The sequence below is a fragment of the Diplotaxodon limnothrissa genome, linkage group LG7, assembly GCF_057381915.1.
Source record: "Diplotaxodon limnothrissa isolate DT_005_m linkage group LG7, D_limnothrissa_male_GT1.1, whole genome shotgun sequence".
Lineage (NCBI taxonomy): Eukaryota > Metazoa > Chordata > Actinopteri > Cichliformes > Cichlidae > Diplotaxodon > Diplotaxodon limnothrissa.
This window is the reverse complement of record NC_140602.1, coordinates 27,284,041-27,302,338: the sequence shown is the minus strand read 5'-3', so window position 1 is coordinate 27,302,338 and position 18,298 is coordinate 27,284,041. Positions and strand designations below refer to the sequence as shown.

At 38.4% G+C, this 18,298-nt stretch overlaps 1 protein-coding gene across 1 annotated transcript in view; it reads right to left on the bottom strand.

The window, feature by feature from the left end:
• Positions 1 to 18,053, bottom strand: part of carmil2 (capping protein regulator and myosin 1 linker 2) — a 56,962-nt gene extending 38,909 nt beyond the window's left edge. The window contains exons 1-22 of the mRNA XM_085357807.1: positions 18,026 to 18,053; positions 12,694 to 12,797; positions 11,505 to 11,555; positions 10,914 to 10,973; positions 10,635 to 10,756; positions 10,016 to 10,113; positions 9,705 to 9,775; positions 9,482 to 9,555; positions 9,327 to 9,402; positions 8,379 to 8,467; positions 7,740 to 7,834; positions 7,146 to 7,232; positions 6,485 to 6,594; positions 5,757 to 5,834; positions 5,175 to 5,251; positions 4,247 to 4,351; positions 3,389 to 3,458; positions 3,191 to 3,272; positions 2,365 to 2,461; positions 972 to 1,026; positions 685 to 857; positions 358 to 426 (exon numbers count right to left, since the gene is read on the bottom strand). Coding sequence (XP_085213933.1) covers positions 358 to 426; positions 685 to 857; positions 972 to 1,026; positions 2,365 to 2,461; positions 3,191 to 3,272; positions 3,389 to 3,458; positions 4,247 to 4,351; positions 5,175 to 5,251; positions 5,757 to 5,834; positions 6,485 to 6,594; positions 7,146 to 7,232; positions 7,740 to 7,834; positions 8,379 to 8,467; positions 9,327 to 9,402; positions 9,482 to 9,555; positions 9,705 to 9,775; positions 10,016 to 10,113; positions 10,635 to 10,756; positions 10,914 to 10,973; positions 11,505 to 11,555; positions 12,694 to 12,797; positions 18,026 to 18,053 — 1,871 coding nt within the window. The remainder of the gene's footprint in view (positions 1 to 357; positions 427 to 684; positions 858 to 971; positions 1,027 to 2,364; positions 2,462 to 3,190; positions 3,273 to 3,388; positions 3,459 to 4,246; positions 4,352 to 5,174; positions 5,252 to 5,756; positions 5,835 to 6,484; positions 6,595 to 7,145; positions 7,233 to 7,739; positions 7,835 to 8,378; positions 8,468 to 9,326; positions 9,403 to 9,481; positions 9,556 to 9,704; positions 9,776 to 10,015; positions 10,114 to 10,634; positions 10,757 to 10,913; positions 10,974 to 11,504; positions 11,556 to 12,693; positions 12,798 to 18,025) is intronic.
• Positions 18,054 to 18,298: the final 245 nt, after the last annotated feature.

Genomic DNA, 18,298 nt, shown 5'->3' with positions numbered 1-18,298 from the left:
TAAATGGTTCTTTGATAAGTTGTCTATTATATGTAGACATGTCACTGGTTCATTCCTTGGGTTAGGTGCCATTTTTATGTTTGAAAGATCCATAGATCAGTCTTAAGCAGCTTAGGAATCAAATAAACAAGTGAACACACAAAACATTCCTTTGAAATTTGTCAGCTATAAGGACTGGACTAAACACGAGTGAAAAAGCAGCCGGTGTTTCAAAGGAATTGTATATTTTAAAAAACATTTTTTCTGGTAAAAGCCAGCAAAGCGTTTTTTGACATTTACCTGGACGCTGTCATTTAACAAGTGTGTGTGTGTGTGTGTGTGTGTGTGTGTGTGTGTGTGTGTGTGTGTGTCCATGACCTCTCCAAGGCATCTGCTACATCCTGGAAACCTCTAGCAGTCACACTGTTTCTGTCCCATGTTAAAGTCCTTAAAAAAAGAGAGATCAGTCAGTTTGAGGAAATACAGCTCTGCCTTCCACTGATATTTCATACTTTCTCTGCCTCTGAAAGGATGATCTTTAATTCACTAATTAGCTCTTTGGATTAGAACATTTATTAATTACAAACATTCTTAAAAGAGAGAGAGAGAGAGAGAGAGAGAGAGTGTGTGTGTGTGTGTGTGTGTGTGTGTGTGTGTGTGTGTGTGTGTGTGTGTGTGTGTGTGTGTGTGTGTTTACATGTGCACCTCAGGCTGGTATTACTCATCAGGGCTTTGGACAGCATTTTAGCTCCTGTATCTCCGATAAAGTTTCCACTAATGTCAAGTTCAACCAGAGCTGCATGACCACCCAAAGCACTCAGCAGAATGTGCATCCCAGTCTTCAGCTTGGAGTCAGACACTGATAAAGACTGCAAGGGCTGCAAACACAGATTTCAATTTCAGGGTCACAGGCAGGGTAACACATCTGACAGGCTGGACATCCAGTGCAGGGATACTGAATTACATTAAAGTACACTGAAGGTTTCACTCACACACTCTTCATCCTGGATTAGCTGAGCTATACGTTGAAGAACGTCAGTGAGCGCTCTGGTCGATAGCAAAGTAGGCAGACATGAAATGAAGGGAGAAAGAAGAGAAAAAACTTAAGAACGAGGAGAAAATACATTTACTGATTTACATTCTTTAAACTACAGGCTGACTAGTTTACAAATAGCACCGACTTTGAAATAAATATTGTGATCTGAAAGATTTAATTAGCAGTGGCACGTTGTTGAGCCAAACGGGTGGCAGAAAGTGATAGTTCTTTGTGTACCTTGTAACAACACCTGGTGTCTATGGAAAAGAGAAACTCAGCTTATGAATCTAGGACCAATATAGCTAGAGGCAGGAACATAAATGCCGATAAATGCTTGGATTATGATAAATAGGTCAAATGTGTGTTTGACCTGGAAATATTCTGACCTATGTCTATGTTCTACCACAGAAATGATGTTACCATATTGTCCAAATCATGCATCAGTTTGCTGCATTAATACTGAGCGATGATGTTACAGATTCTGAAAGTGCAGCTTTACAGTTACTGATGTTGCAGTTTCTGTTTTTTTTTTTACATTACTATTACTATACTTTGTGTGCAATACAAATTTTATATCATGCAAAGGTTGTTTAATTGAATTCAGTTACTCAGTTTAAAAACATATAACCAGAGGTGCACATAAATGGTCCGCAGGTGCGCATTCGCTGTCAAAATAAAAGACGCGCACCAGATAAGAAGTTGCAACGCGTGTTTGCGTACATAAGATTTTCTGGAGGAGGACAGACATTTGTTTAGAACTCTTAAAGATGTCGAAGAAGCTCCTTTAAGCAATTACTGTGATGTTCCTCCACCTCCAAAGAAATGTCAGAAGGAGTCCGAACCACAAAAGAAGCGCGTATTCTCGGAAAAGTAGTTGCAGGAGGTGAGCTGGCTTCAAACAGATGATGAACGCACAGAGATGTGGTGCAGAATGTGCCGTGAAAATCCCACTCTAGTGGACAAAAACAGTGCCTTTTATATGGACGCAAACGCGCGTTGCAACGTCCTATCTTGTGCGCGTCTTTTATTTTGACAGTGAATGTGGACCACTGATGTGCACCCCTACATATAACTGTGAACATCTGCATTTCAGTTGGCGTCTTTGACAATCTTATTCTATAAAAGTGATGGCCACCATTTTTATGTTTCTATTCTGATGACCCGCTGCACACAGCGGACTCTACTATTATGTATAACCACTTACTTTTAATGAACATTCAAATGAGATAATCAGTTGTATTTGCTATATGGAAGCATTTTAAACATTGTGAAGGGTCAGTGTGATAAACTGATGTCAGTAGACAATGTGGTGGTAGAGTAAGGCGACCTCTTAATCTTTTTCATCATACCTGGATTTCATGGCAAAGTTTCTCCCCAGAGCAAGATGTCGAAGAGACTGACATCGACCGACTGACAGAACCAGGGTCACCATGTCATTCTCAAAACCTACAGTCAGAGAGCAAGGGAAAAGTGGTGGAAGCATTCATTCTTCCTGGTGTAAATGGGTTTACTGTATTTTAATAATTCTCTTATTATTCATCTAGTGAAAAAAAGCTAACTGTCAAATTGTTGTTGATCATATTAGGGTTATAGTTATGAGGGTGCTATCAATCTTCTCACTCTGGAGAGGAAAAATAATTTGACTTTGAAAATAAGCACTTGACAAAATAAGGCAAAGAACTCAGAGATACACTGTCACACACAGAAGTCACCAACTTTGGGTTGAGTCAGTCACAACAGACTTTATGTGGCATTCAGATTAGCTGATAAAGTGCATCAAGAGCTTCATGGAGTTGGTTTCCATGGCCGTGCAGCTGCATCCAAGCCTGTCAAAGTGCTGCTAGTGGACTCAGCAGTGGACGTGTTCTCTGGAGTCAAAGGAATTCTTAATGCTTCAGCATACCAAGACATTTTGGATTTCATCCTCCCAACTTTGTGGGAACAGTTTGGGGATGGCCCCTTCCTGTTGCACTACGACTGCACAGCAGTGCACAAAGCAAAGTTCATAAAGACATGGATGAGACAGTTTGGTGTGGAAGAACTTGACTGAGTTAGAACTCCTTTGGGATGAGTTAGAGCGGGGACTGTGAGCCTGAACTTCAATGTACTGAAATGAGTTTTGCAGGTTTTATATGGCATAATTGGATTTGTGTGTAAGAAAGTTGTTTTGCATACTGTTGTCAGAGATATCCAGACTTCTGATGGCTGTGGCTTCAGAGATGTGTTCCTGTATCACCTGGGCTCCTGCTGAACGTAGCTACACATAAACAAACACATATTTATTGGTCTAAAACATGTTCCTACTGTGGATGCTACCATTCATCATAAATGAAAAAAGCTATTCTTTCTGCATGAGGGTATGTGAGTGTGTACCTCGCAGCTGCTTAGGTCTAACTCCAGCCCAAACAGTCGTTTGTTGGTTGCCAGACCCTGCAGTAATAACCTGGTTGCAAAACATATCAATAGATTCATTAACCACAGACTACTAGTTCGTCAGTATTTGTAATTGTGTTTTAGAAAGTACAATATGTGCTGGCAGTGTGGACAGTAGTACTCTGAAGGTAAGCAATGGTTGCTTTTTTAACCTAGTATTTCCTAACAAGATATAGTTTGACAAAAACTTTCACACATATGAACCTAAAGCGCTTCAAAACATCTCTTACTGATACATGGGATGCTTCACGGTTAGTACGTACAATAGTAATTGTGATAAGAGAGGTGGAAAAACTATATTTTTATTCATCTTTATTCTAACCAAGTCAAAAATGCTGTCATATTAAATACAACTAAGGTTGCCAGCGCTGACTAACATCAACCGTCACGTTTTTTCCCCTGCTGTCTGACGTCATTAAGCACAGCTAACAAACAGGTTTTTATTGAGTTACGTAATGATTCACAAAAATGAAAGGTCAATGGCAAAGCACTGATAAAATACACCGATGAAAATAAAACCCACAAAGAAATTTTGTGGTCATTAGCATTACTCTGAGATGCAGTGTGAAAAGTGCCTACGGTGTAGCGGTGGCGAAATATGGCTGTGCAAAAAAACGTCTCAACTAACTGCGTGTGACTGATTTAGAATATAAAAGTACAAAAACATGCATTTTAATTCCCATTTCAGGGCTTCATTCATTAATTAACTACATTTTTAGCCAGACTTTTTCAGCCACTTCACAGTTCCCACGGCCAACAGTGAGCTTTCGTGTCATATGTGACAGTGTGTGGACACACCTGAGAGCTTGTGGAGGTAGTTTGGTTGCAGACAGCCCAACATATTTCAGCTCACAGCTCTGACTAAAGAACTCTTGAATGCTCCTCGTGACCTCCTGCACCTTTCTATACACGTGCACACACGTGCACACACACACACAGAGGGAGAGAGAGAGAAAGAAAAGAGATTTCTTGTCGTAGTCACATAAACATTCATGAAGACAGCAGGGTGTCTGGATCAGGTTCACATATTCAACCTTTCAATTAATAGATAACTTAGTAGATACCTCTCGATCTCTGAATCTATCAGTGAATTAATCTATGAATTTATCAGCTGATGACAGTTTAACATGACATCTTTTTAATGGCTTAATATATTGTGTATATGGAAAATATTAAATATCATTTTTCAAGTTCCTAAGAATTTGTAACAAGATTGTGTCAAACACAGCACCGAGCATATTGTTATAAAAACACACGTTGGATGAAAGAAATTATGGGACATCTTTTTTTTACTGATTTATTTATTTATGTTGACACCTAAATTATCTACTAATTCTGGAACTGCTCTTTTTTTCTATGGTGAAAGGCGTTTCACATTTAACAACTTTAACAACTCTCAACAACATCAGGTGATATGTTGTAAAAGCCACTTGTTTATGGTATAAGCCAGTTTGTGCACATGCTGTCAAAGCTCCTTCTGAACATTTCATGCTACTATGTTCTCAGACTGTAACCTGAGGTACTGCAGTACTGTGGTGAATATTCATATTTAATTTGTTCATTAATGTTGTTTAGTAAACTTGTGGACTGGTTGATCCTATAAATTGTCGCAGTATGACTCCATAGGCTTGGAATGCCCTCTTCTGGTTTTCAAAAGCTGCTGCATTTCAAACCAACTAAGAAACTGAAGTCCAATGAGTTTACAGATATGGACAGTGGAGCTGACCTGTGGCTGAAAGGATTCCTGGCCAGGTTAAGGTGCACCAGTTTGTAACAACATCCAGCAGACAGCGACACAAATAACTGCATGAAAAGAAAGGTTAAAGTGAGCGAAAGTTATCTACAGAAAGTAAGTAAAATACAAGCAATTGTTTCAAACCACTGTTTTGATACTGTGCATACAAGAACAATGACAATAATAATAATAATAATAATAATAATAATGATAATAATAATAATAATAATAATAATAATAATAATAATAATAATAATAATAATAATAATAATAATAATAATAATAATAATAATAATTGTCTCTATGTGTTGGCCCTGCATCAGACTGGTGACCTGGGGAAGCTATCAAACTGGATATATGAGTGGATAAAACATAAATATTAACATAGATGTAATGTAGTACAGATTGGTCTTGGGCACAAGCTATGAGGTCCCTGATTTTGGTTTGTTTTATTGTTTTATCCATTTTGTTGAGATCCAACCATGGCCTCTGATTCTTCCAAATATCAATCAATGAGAAATCAATGAGATGATGGAAAGAAGTCCACAGTTATAAAAACAGTATGTCACTGACTGTGTCCAGAGGGCAGCTGGTATCACTGAGGTCCAGATAAGACAGAGAGTTTGTACTGGACAAGAACTTGAAGAGAAACTGCAAGAGACACACAGATGCATCATAAAGTCTGAGTTATGTAGACATGGTTTCTTTCAGAGACTAGGCAGCTGAAATGATGACAAGGAGAGACACAATCACCATCCTAACAGGCCAGCATTAACTTAGGAAGAAGAAGATAATAATAAGATAATAAAGAAAATAATTTCCAGAATATTTCTAGGATATTTTGATAAACATAAGACTTGCTTGACTGAAATCAGAATCCATTATTTGGACTCTACTGGAGAAAACGTTTAGGCTCTGTACATGTCTACATTCTTATCCAGGATGGAAAACCATCAGCGTATGTCTTGAAACAGAGTTGCTGTTTCTGGCAAACCTTCACTTACTTTCACGGTGCTTGGACAACACGTTACAAGTCCAGCAACCTTTGTTGTACATAGAAATACTTTGTTGCATGAGCAACGTATTGGACCTTGTGGCCTTCGGTGATGATTACCCTTGTGAAGACCACAAGCTGAAATGTTTCAACAAACCAGTGAAGCTGGTTGCAAGCAAGGTCAGGATAATAGTCGGCACCACTTCTGGATGTTAAAGGTACGTGTACTGCAAGTACTGTAAGAGTATTCGTTGCATCATTTGTCTTCAATCCATATCATGTGAAAACACATAAAGCAGAGTGTTACCGTGGCTTCCTCAGTAACCAGGCTACTGGTGTTACCAGACAGATCGAGGTGGGTCAGAGATGTTGAGAACCTTTGACTGGAGGACAACACCTGACTCAGACAGCCGAGACCTGGAAAAAAAACAATCAAACCACAAATAATGATTATTTTGAATGTGACAGCAAAGATGGTGTGAAACACATTTATGGCGGCAGGCAAAATATCCGAAGGAATCCAACTTTTATTCATTTCATATTCATTCAAAGACGAGCAAAAGAGGAATCTGCAAAACTGATATACCTGGATGTATTGTACAAAAATATGATCATACTATACTCAGCATTTGTTCGAATTTGTATCTAAGAGGTGTGTTTTAACACACTAATTATAATTATTTAGTGGTACAATGCAAAGTGTTGACAGGAAGTGCTTTTATTTTGAAGTGCAAGGTCATCAGGAACAACATTACCTTTTGGTCGAGTGACTTTTAAGCAGCACATTCAGCAACTAAAATGTTCTACTGAATGGTTTCTTTCTGGCATTCAATATATGCTTTCAGACTGTAAAAGTCCTGAGTGTTCACCTCCTCTTCATATTTACTCGATTCTGTCTTCATTCTGCTCCTTATCTTATTAAACTAATGAAAACAGCACATTATTTCTACAGTTTATAGTGTTTGTACCTCTGGCAGTCATCGACACCCTGGACAGGGAGAGGCGCTTGAGTCCTTTCTCCAGATTCTCCAAATTCTGACTTAGCGCTATTACACCTTGCAGTGAAAACACAAAACATTAACACAACTGTGAGTTAAAATAGTGTCTTTCAAAGGGACATATTTTGCAGAAAAGCACAGGTAGAGGCAATGACATTAATAATAATTCAACTCTGCTGCGATTTGTATATTCTCATTCACTGACTTGACACTTTTTAGAACAAAAATATTCTTATTTTTAGTCATTTTATTCGGTATCTATGATTACTACCTGCATTTTATGATGTGTCTGTGCTGGTGACGCTTGCCTTTTCTCAGGAAGGCTTTTATGTTCTACTAGAATCAAATTTGTTTGCCAATCACTTCATACCTTTAATAAAAGTTTTCACTATATACATATTACTGTCTGAGTCTGCACAGATATGAATCTAAACTGCAGCTGTTTGGTGAAGGCATACAACTACAAACCAGTTATTATGATTTGCAGCAGTAGACACTTTCCCCCTATTCACATCTTAGTCACAACCACATACATGAATCAGGTGTCAAATCTAAAAAGCTCACCTTTGTCTTCAATTGGATTGCCAGAGAGGTTGATAGATTGCAGGTTAGACGAGGCATGCTCTTTGAGGGCAGCAGCCATTTTGACTGCAAAGTCCCTGTAAAGAAGATTATTGTCAGTCTCAATACCTGTAAGCTACACTGTAAATCAAAGTAATTTAAAGTCTGCCTAGTTTAACAAGTGAAAATATTTCTTCCTGAGTACATATATTTTCCTGAAATACATGATATTGTGCAAATGTTTTATACAATTAAGATGTTTGGATCTTGAGTCACCGCAGTAACATAAAGGAGGCATCTGCTTGGCCTGTGACGAGTGCAAACACTCAGCCAGAGTAACAAAGGTCTATGTTGTCACAAGAAGGAGGGGTCCTGAGACAAGAGTCCCAGATTTTGTTAAAGTCATGGTTAAAAGCTCAAACGTGCAGTGAGGAGCTCTGTTGAGCTGTGGGGAGCATTCTGCTGGTTTGAAACTAATGGTCCTCTCAGTGTTCTCTCCTGCTGTTAGTGGTTTCTTCTGCATGATAATAATGCATTCATCAATAGAGCACCTGGGCTCCATAATGACCCCACATCTTTCTGAGACACTTTCTGTTTTTTCATTGATTTTTGACCCGTCTGTATGTGGACACAGAAACTCACAGCTTCAGTCCACTGGCCTCCAGCGAGAGCTCCTCCAGACTGGGAGACCTCGACAGCAGGTATGTCAGCTGCTGCTGGATATCCACTGACTGAAAGAACAAAACAAGAAACGTGCAGAGTGGTGTTTCCAACTTTCTTTTTTGCATTAGCAGTGGCCCATAAACACATGCACAATAAGCCTGCCGTGAATCCAGGAGCTGGGAGAGGTTTTTATAAAGTCCTGGTGGGGATTTTTTTTTTAACCCAAGTTATTTTGTCATTGTGTATTTGGTCTTAGAAATAATTTGGTCTGGAGTGATATCAAGAATGGAAAAGAGCAAAATTTCAGTTCAATTCAATTTCATTCATGTTGCACCAAATCACGACAAGTTTCCTCAAGTTACAGACCCCAGCTCTGTACTCTTTACCAGCCTCAATAAATCAGCTCGCTTCTTGTTTAAACCCACTCGTGTCTTCGAGTGTCTCCATTTAGATCCACGCCACACACCCGAACATAACAACTTATGAATGATTGTGATCCAAAACCCTCAAGAGAAATCAATCTTTTATGTTTTTTTATATGCTTTTCTAATAGTTTTTAAATATTATTCATAATAAATGAATTTACACTTAAGAATGTCACCTGAAATGAGAGCTAAGGAGAAGAAGATTATCATCTGATCAGCTTATTAACTGTTGGGGTCACAAGCAAATAACAGTCAAAACAATAAAGCAAATAATTATTTCCATATAGATTCCACAGTCTGATAACATCTCCAGCACCGCAGTCTTGCTCTGTGACAGTTGTGTTGGATCTAACATATATTTTGTTCCTATTATTAAATGACCACTTAGTTTATTCATGAGAATAATAGTCGTCATTTTGAGAAAAAGCTGGATTCAAGTGTGCAAACCTTTAGGTAACTCTTTCAAACACTCAAACATAAATAAATAAAAATCATAGTGTACCAGTTTGAGATCTTTGCAGTAAATCTTTGTAAACCACTGGTTAAAGGACAAAGCCGCTACTGCCAATGCCAGGTCCCTGTGAGGAAAGGAGACAAAGAAGGTATGTAACAGCGGTAAAGTATGACTGGATTAGCCATCATAATGCTGTATCTCACCTGCTGTCTAAGTGGCTGAAGTCCTGCAGGTTGAATTGTCTCCAGTTGTGGATGTAGTAGATGTTGTCAACATCCTGCATAAACAGTTTGACATTAATTATAATATTTGTATAAAAAGTGCTAAAATTGATTTAAAATTTTAGAATTTATTTCAAATGTGAGTCATCTAAAGTTTGGTGCAGATGGCATTACTAGATTTTATGTTGATGCCACATTAACATACCCACTGAATCTCTTCTCTAAACGGCATCTCATTGAAATCACACAAAGCAGCATAGGTATCAGAGAATCCTCCTGGGAACGATACTCAGATACATTAGTTCTAGTTTTAAATTCATTTGTTTTTCTGAAATGCAAAACTGTCGGTGATCATGTAGTTAGTGTTGCTAATGTTTGAATCATACGGTGTTTATGATCAACTGAAATGGTCTTTAGCTTTATCACAGTATGTACAACACATTTATAAATGTTTACATGTTAGTACAGTAAGTGATATCCCAACTACATTATCTGAAACTGGGAAATGAAACACACCACAGTAGCCAGGCTGACTGTTCATCTGCTCCTCTATCGCACCAATCAGTGTGAGGAGTCGGTCCTTGAGATCGGGTGGAATTGTCTTCAACAGCTTTCTGAGGATTAAAGGAAAATATGAAATGTACCCCATGAAACTGCAATACTCTGCAGACAGACCAAGAGTCTATTGACTGGGAGCTCGGAAATTCAGGTCTTGACTCACTTGATCTATTCCCTCATTAAACACCTCAAAGTATTTTGGCCTTAAGGTCTTACTAAATATATATAATTGTGTTGCTTTTAGAATTTCTAGTCATGTTTATTGTCCTGAAAGCCTAGTAAAGTTGGACAGATCTACCATGTGTGAGATCTGATTTCAAAAAGCTAAGGTCCCAAAGGTGAACAAGCTCACTTTGACTGTGCAACAACAGGCCTTTGGAAACCAGCTGATGACATTGTAGTGGCTACGTCTTTTATATATAGTCTATGATTGTTTCCTATATTCATCAAACTGTATGTAAACTTGGGGAGTATCTTTAAAAACACACACTGTATATAATAAACATATAATGTTTTCTGTGATTTGAGAAGCCATTGGCTTTGAGACTGGTACGAGCCCACTGCAAGACGGACCCACCCTGGTGAAGAATCAGGAAAGATCCTCTTCAATGAGGCGGTCATGTGACTGATCATGGCTTCAAGATCTTCAGTGTGTAACACACTGAAATACAGAGTCTGTCTGTCTGTCTCCAACACAATCTGCAACACATCCATACGTGTGTTACTCTCCGCATATAAAAACTAGTCTTTTTTATAGAATCAAATATTGTCTTAATGTGTGTTTTATATATGCATAAGTGCATATAAAAATTTAATGTAAAAACAGGTTATATATTGACACTGATAAATGGTGTACCTTCATGTGACTATGAATATTAATGGCGCAAATCTCCAGGTAGCTAAAGGTGCTCTCCACCTGTGCATGAGAGAAAGGCATGAGTGTGAATACACACACACACACACACACACACACACACACACACACACACACACACACACACACACACACACACACATAAAGACAAAGTGAAAACAAATTCCATTTAAAAATGTGATTGTTTTTTGGTAACTGTGGTGCGGCCGAATCCATCCTTTCACTGCAGTGTTAAATGGCCTGATACTGATGCAGTGCTTTTACACTGCAAGCCATATCCGCCCAGTCCTACACTGCTTTATTCTATGCACAGTGAGAATGAATCTGTGCACACCGATGCATCGGGGCATTTATGCACATACATATAAAAAGAAAATGTTTGGCACGTTCAGCTCTATCTCTCTCCAGAAACAGTGTCCTAGTCAGAAAGGATAATCCATAAGGCTCATAACTCACAATGGTCATTTATCAAGTAAGAACCAGTAAGGAAAAAAATAACCCCTCTTATTTCAAACCTCATCACACAATGTTTAAGTTAAGCTGGTTTGGTTTAAAAGAGACGTTGTAATTTACCCTGATAGGTTGCTTGTTTATAACCACGTAGCCTCTCCATAGACTCAGTACCTAAGAGAAACAGACATCATAAAAACAAAGAGAAAAGCTATTAGATATCAAACTGACAGACCAATGCCTGCAGCTTCAGAGGAACAGTGTCATTTTATGCAATTTTGGTCCTTTACATTGACCTCCAAACTACAGTAGCACTGAGGTCCACAAGTGGCATGCTGCTCCTGCAACCGTCCCATATGTCAGTGTTGCAGCAGCCGAATGCAATTCTCAGATGGACAGTTAGTGCTCGTAGAGCGTCATCCTCATTATTACCACTCTGCTTACACAGGAAACAAGTTACCATATGAAATTTGGTCACATGTCAGGATGACCTAAAGTTTAGCTTCTTGTGCAATAGGTACAAATTAATGTTGCCCAAATTACTTTTACAACAGTTTATTTACTCTGATTTTGCGTCAATCATTAATCATTAATTAATCATGCCATAAATATATGTTCTTAAAAATCTGTATTTTATTCCTTTCTACCTTTGACAGAGTAGTGTAAATTTCTTTACTTCGTAAAAATTAACATTAAACTTGAAGTTGTTCAGTGACCTGCTTTAAGAACCTTCATACATGTTTATACATACATTGTTAGCTTTTTAAACAGCGGGTTATAGTAAACAAGTCAAAATATAGTAAACAAGTTACAGTAAAAAAGTCAAAATGCACTTTAACAAACACATAATCAATTTATAATATGTAATTATTATTTTTTTTACCATTTTTTTATTCAATCAATAATGGACAATAAAATTTATTTGAATACATTGATCCACCTTAAATAAATGAACAAAATATAAAAGTAGTTTAACAACATTATTTATTTATTTATTTTTACTTTAATCCACAAGAAAGTAAACTTTAAGTGATCCTGACTCTTGATAAAAAATATTTGTCTAACCCTAAATCACACGCACTGTAAAAACAGATCTTTTAGTGCCCCCTCCTGGCAGATTTGTGTACATGCCGATGCCAGAGCGGCCCTGGTGCCCACATAAACGTGTTTTCTGTGTGCAAACAAACTGTTAGCAGACAAGTAGGAATGAGGCTGATCCTGTAAGAGCACCAGCTGATTCAGATTTAGTTAGAGTAGTCATAGTGAAATAGCCATTAGACCAAAGGTATTGGCTTTTACCAATGATACTCACCATAAACCTGTTGGTTGACCTTCCAGTTGTCAGACTGGAGTTGTTCAAAATAACAGGCGTCACCAGACAGACTCTGTGAGGCTTCAGCAGCTCTGATATCTGATCTGCTCACAGGATTACACACAAAAACAGACCATCACTATTGCTATCATACTTTTAAGGACATCTTCAGCAGAGGCTTCAGTTACTGTTTGTTTCTGGACCTTTCGGTCCAAGGTTTAGCCTTCAACAAGTGAAATGCTCAGTTGGGTTAAGATCAGGTGACTGGATACCTGGTGACATTCAAGGATATTCCACTTCTTTGCTTTAAAAAATTCCTGGGTTGCTTTGGCTGCATATTTTAGGTCATTGTCAATTTGTATTATGAAACGATGCCCATCAGTTCGACTCCATGTAGCTGGATTTGAGCAGACAGCTTGTCTCAGAACACCTCAGAATTCATTCGGCTGCTTCTGTCCTGTGTCACATCATCAATAAACACTAGTGTCCTAGTGGGACTGGCAGCCATACACCCCAAACCATCACATTGCCTCCGCTGTGTTTATGATGTGGTTTGCTTTGGATCATGAGCTGTTCTTTGTCAGATGTTTTCTTTTCTGTTTTCACAGCTTAAGGGTGACTTGTTTCACATGCATGGAGAGCTCCTGTGACTGCATGTTGTCTGTTCACAGTAAAATCTTCCATATGCAAGTACCACACCTCAGATCAACTCCAGGCTTTTATATGCTTAATTAATAATGACATAATGATGGAATTGCCCACACCTGCCCACGAAATAGCCTTTGAATCAATTGTCCAATTACCTTGGTCCCTCCTAAACCCTTCATCCAATTTTAATGCAGATACCCTCAAATGAAAGCTGAGAGACTACACATGACATCCATTGTATAACCATTATTTAATTACATTTCAATAACCAGGTAATATATATTGTGTCCAAATATATATGGACCTAACTATAAACTTGAGTCGCATCCCATTCTTTAATCCATAGGGTTTAATATGATGTCGGCCCACCTTTTGCAGCTATAACAGCTTCCACTCTTCTGGGAAGGCTTTCCATAGTTTAGGAGTGTTTATTTATAACCATTCTTTAAGGAGCACATTTGTGAGGACAGACCAGTAGGTTTCCTCCACACCAAACTCTCATCCATGTCTTTATGGACCTTGCATTGTGCACTGGTGTGCAGTCATGTTGGAAGAGGAACGGATCATCCCCAAACTGTTCCCACAAATTTGGAAGCCTGAAATTGTCCAAAGTGTCTTGGTATGCTGAAGCATTAAGAGTTCCCAACACTGAAACTAAGGGACTGCTCTGTGATCTTACGTGGCCGACCACTACATGACTAAGTTGCTGTCGTTCCAGTTGCTTCCACTTTGTTATAATACCACTAACAGCTGACTGTGGAATATTTAGTACAGAGGTCGGACGTAACAACGTACAAATACTTTGTTACTGTACTTAAGTAGAATTTTCCGGTATCTGTACTTGAGTAGTTTTCTTTCTGACTACTTTTTACTTTCACTCACTACATTTTGAACAAGTATATGTACTTTCTTCTTACATTTTCAAAGCAGGTTTATTACTTAATTTAAAAATATATATATATTATTAATTTTAACATATTTAAGGTGAGTTATTATTTCACTTCACTGTGAGCGTCCAAACATCAAACCAATTTGAGCCTAAACAGCAACACAAGAAAACCAGTCCTGTTCATGTATTATTCACCAGGACATGTCACATAGAAAGAGATGGAAGAGGCAAAAAGTCAGCGGTTAAAGTACGATGGGTATTTTTGTTTTTGTTGATATTTAAATTGTGGTAGCAGTACTTCAGCATCTAGTTAGTGCTACAAAAGAGGAGCGAGGAGCATAAAGGAGTCTTATTTTAAAGGTGCAGGTAATTTCAAATGCACATTTTATCAGTTCAACAAACATCAGCAAACACACAAACTGTTTGTGTGCAGTTATTTGCACAGTGTGTTGCTAGCTAAAGGTCCAGCTGCTATATTTGACAGGCAGAGAAAAGAAAGAGAGCCAACTTCACTCAGAGATGGAGAAAGATAAGAAAATCAGGACAGGAGAGGAAGAAGAGAGGTTCGATTTAAAGGGAAGGACTACTCAGTGTAGAAACATCTTCCAAAGAGCTACTTTTTACTTTCTTACTTTGTGTACATGTAAGAGCCTGTACGTTTTTCACTTTTACTTGAGTAAAGAAGTTGAATCAGTACTTCAACTTTTACTGGAGTATTTTTTTAACACTCGTATCTGTACTTCGACTTAAGTACATAATGTCTGTACTTTTGCCACCTCTGATTCAGTAGCAAGGAAATTTAATCACTGGACTTGTTGCACAGGTAACATCCTATCACGGTCCCACGCTGGAATTCACGGAGCTCCTGAGAGCGAGCGGTGCATGCCTAGGTGCTCGATTTTATACACCTGTGGCCACGAAAGTGATGGGAAGACCTGAATTCAGTGATTTGGGTGGGTGAGTGAATACTTTTGGCAATATAGTGTGGATGACACTAGGCAAACAGGACCATTTCTGCAAAAACCTGAACTGAGATCCACAGATCCTCCACACTGTACACCACCAGCATCTTCACTGCACCTAGAAATTTTGTAGGAGTTACAACTGGCACAACTGGCCGACAAAGGGCCAAATTCCAAAGCATCCTCAGTGTTGGACTGAAGGGTAAGTGACAACACGTGCAATGGAAGGTTTAAGAATGGTAAATGGACTGGTTCTTATATAGCGCTTTTCTACTCTGAGCACTCAAAGCGCTTTATACAACTAATTCGTTCACCTAACCACACAAGCACTAAACTGCGTGAATGGGTGTTAAGTGCTCAGTCACACGCTGATGGATGCATCAGAGAGCAACCTGGGGTTAGTATCTTGCCCAAAGATATTTGACAAGGAGCCTGGGATCGAACTGCCAACCTTCCGGTTAGTAGCTGACCTGCTCTACCACCTGAGCTACAGCACATTGTTGTCATCGTGTTAAACAGTCGTATTACCAGGCTTTAAACACCACCTATAAACACCACCTACTTTGTGAGGCATGAAGACATCCATCCTTTGTAAACTCTGTTTATTTACCCACGTGGTTCTTATTTCCAGCCCATTTTAAGAACGAACAGGCAGGAGTTCTGAGTTTAGTGTAGGGAATTACATAGTGATAATATAGTGATTTGTGAAATGCTAAGACTTGTGAAAACTTGTGTGTGTAAACTTGTGAAATTGAGTTTTCAAAGAAACAAAAGTAGTGCAAGATCTGAAACTGCCCAGCAACCTCTTTTCTGCGGTTTGAGGCAAACTGAAATAATGGAAACTTGCCCTGTAACTTTAGTACAGAAAGGAAATGTATTTGTAACGACTTTCAATGTGAATGACTTTCAGTTAAACTCAATATAGTAGATATATTTGAGGGGGTTTTGTCGCTTTAGATACCTTACTTTTACAAATTCCCCTATAAATCAGAGTTAAAATCAGCAGTTACAATAACATCTGGTTTGTGTATGTACCCGTATAAGAAGGAAAAGACTTTTACAAGAGTCCACTCACTCATTCTTTTCATATACAAAATTACAGATTTATATTATAAAACTCACACATGGTGTGTATGACACAAAAACTCTTGATTCTTGATCCACAGGAGACCTCAGAGACCAACAGTACACTGCTCTGTAGGTGAGGCTGACAAGTTTGAAAATAGGTGATGTGGGCAACGGTAAGCTACTGAAAGGAGATGGACACATTGATCAGGTGTTAAGTGGCCAAATAGTAGCCTGAATTTCCCACAAGTAATCAGATACAGAGCGAAGACAATGATGAATAACAAAAGCTGATAAAGGATGGTCTGGATGAACGTGAGAATAAAAAAAGCTTTGTGGGGGAAAATCAGCACAAAGAAAACTCCTTTATGTGGGTGCAAAAACACTGGGACTGGTCAAAGATGAAATTATTTGTATTTGATAAAATTAGCAGAGGACAGGACGCCTACAGTGTTACTGATCATGTAAGCCACGCTTTCTGAGGATTAGAACGTCTGTCTTATTGGGAATGACCTGTACAAAAAAACTTAAATGAACTGATCAAATTAATGTTGTCCATTCATTTATAAATAACATTAGCTTATTTGGTTGGGGCAAAAAACATACCTGAACGGTATCTACAAATAAATAGCATGTGATATTAGTTTTTAATAATCTATCTAAAGGGCAGCAGATATGAAATGAACCTGAGGCTCAGAAGTTGCTGAAGGACAGAAATTAGGTACGTCCCCCACAAAGACAGTAAAACATCTGTGAGAGAACATTCAAACTGTTATTATGCAATAGCTGTATAATCAGGGTTTGATGTTTTACAGAAGTGAGCCCTAGTAGTTCCAACCTTAACCCTGATTATACATGACTAGGTGATCATTTCTAATGAAGTTCAGGTAGTTTAGAGTTTTAAGATGGCACAGAAATTTCTCGGAGTCACCTCACCAAACAAGTGCCAGATTCACTGTTATTCAGAGGCTTTTTTGGCACCGGCAAGGTCTATGGCATGGAAATACTGACAGTCAGAGTGCAACTGACTGCTGTGCTGAATTCAGGGACATGTTACATACAATACCGATCATGTGCTCAGATTACACTGAATTTCTGCAGAATGCTGCATGATGAAGGTCAGCTGTGCACCCACCCTTCTTTAGAAATTAATCGGAGCACTAACAGAGTAATAATTTCAGAGTCCTGGTATCGGACTGTCTTTATTCAGTTCATAACACTGCTAACAAACCACACACTGAGTCACGTTTCCTTCTTTTTGTCAGTTGGTGTCACTGACTGTTAAAGTGGAAACACAGACGGTAACTAAGTAGGAGAAGCTGACCTTTAGGCATAAACAGTTTGTTTCAATGAAAAAGAAAAGCCTAACTTAACTGTGCAGACCAGATGTTTTTTATGAAGTCAGGATTTAGTCCAGTAAAAAGTTGTATGGCTAGTATCACTGAAGCACAGATTATTTACATCTTTATAAATAATCTTACATCATTAAAACTGTATGTTTGAAGTTTTAGACAAAAATAAATACATGTAAGATGATCTCTGTGACAGAAAGTCTCACATTTTGTTGCTAAGCACCCGTTTTTACCCAGTATGGCAACATTTGGAGCCCCTGAATTAGATTGCATTTGCTTTAACTAGGTCAGCTTAAACAGACTGAGTTGAAATACATGTAAAAACCTTTAAGGTGTTTCAATGCTATCATCCTATGTTCAAAGAATCAGAAATATCAAAGCGCATTAACTTTGCTGCTGAAAATGGCTCAGCTTACCTTGCAGGTTCTGGGAAACAGCCTCCATTCTGTGGACTTCAATAAAACGATGAAATTAATATGAAGATGCACAAAAAGTTAATCTGTGATCTTGTACTGCTCCTTAGAGAAATAACGAAAGGAAAGATGCATGTCCATACCGCCAAATTTACAAAAAGAAGACAGATTTTAATCTAATAAAACAGTGTGTACAAATCCAACTGCACTGAGTCAGGAGCAGGGAGCAGAGGAGATAGTAAAACAAGAAAATGTAGCGTGGAGATACTAAAGGTG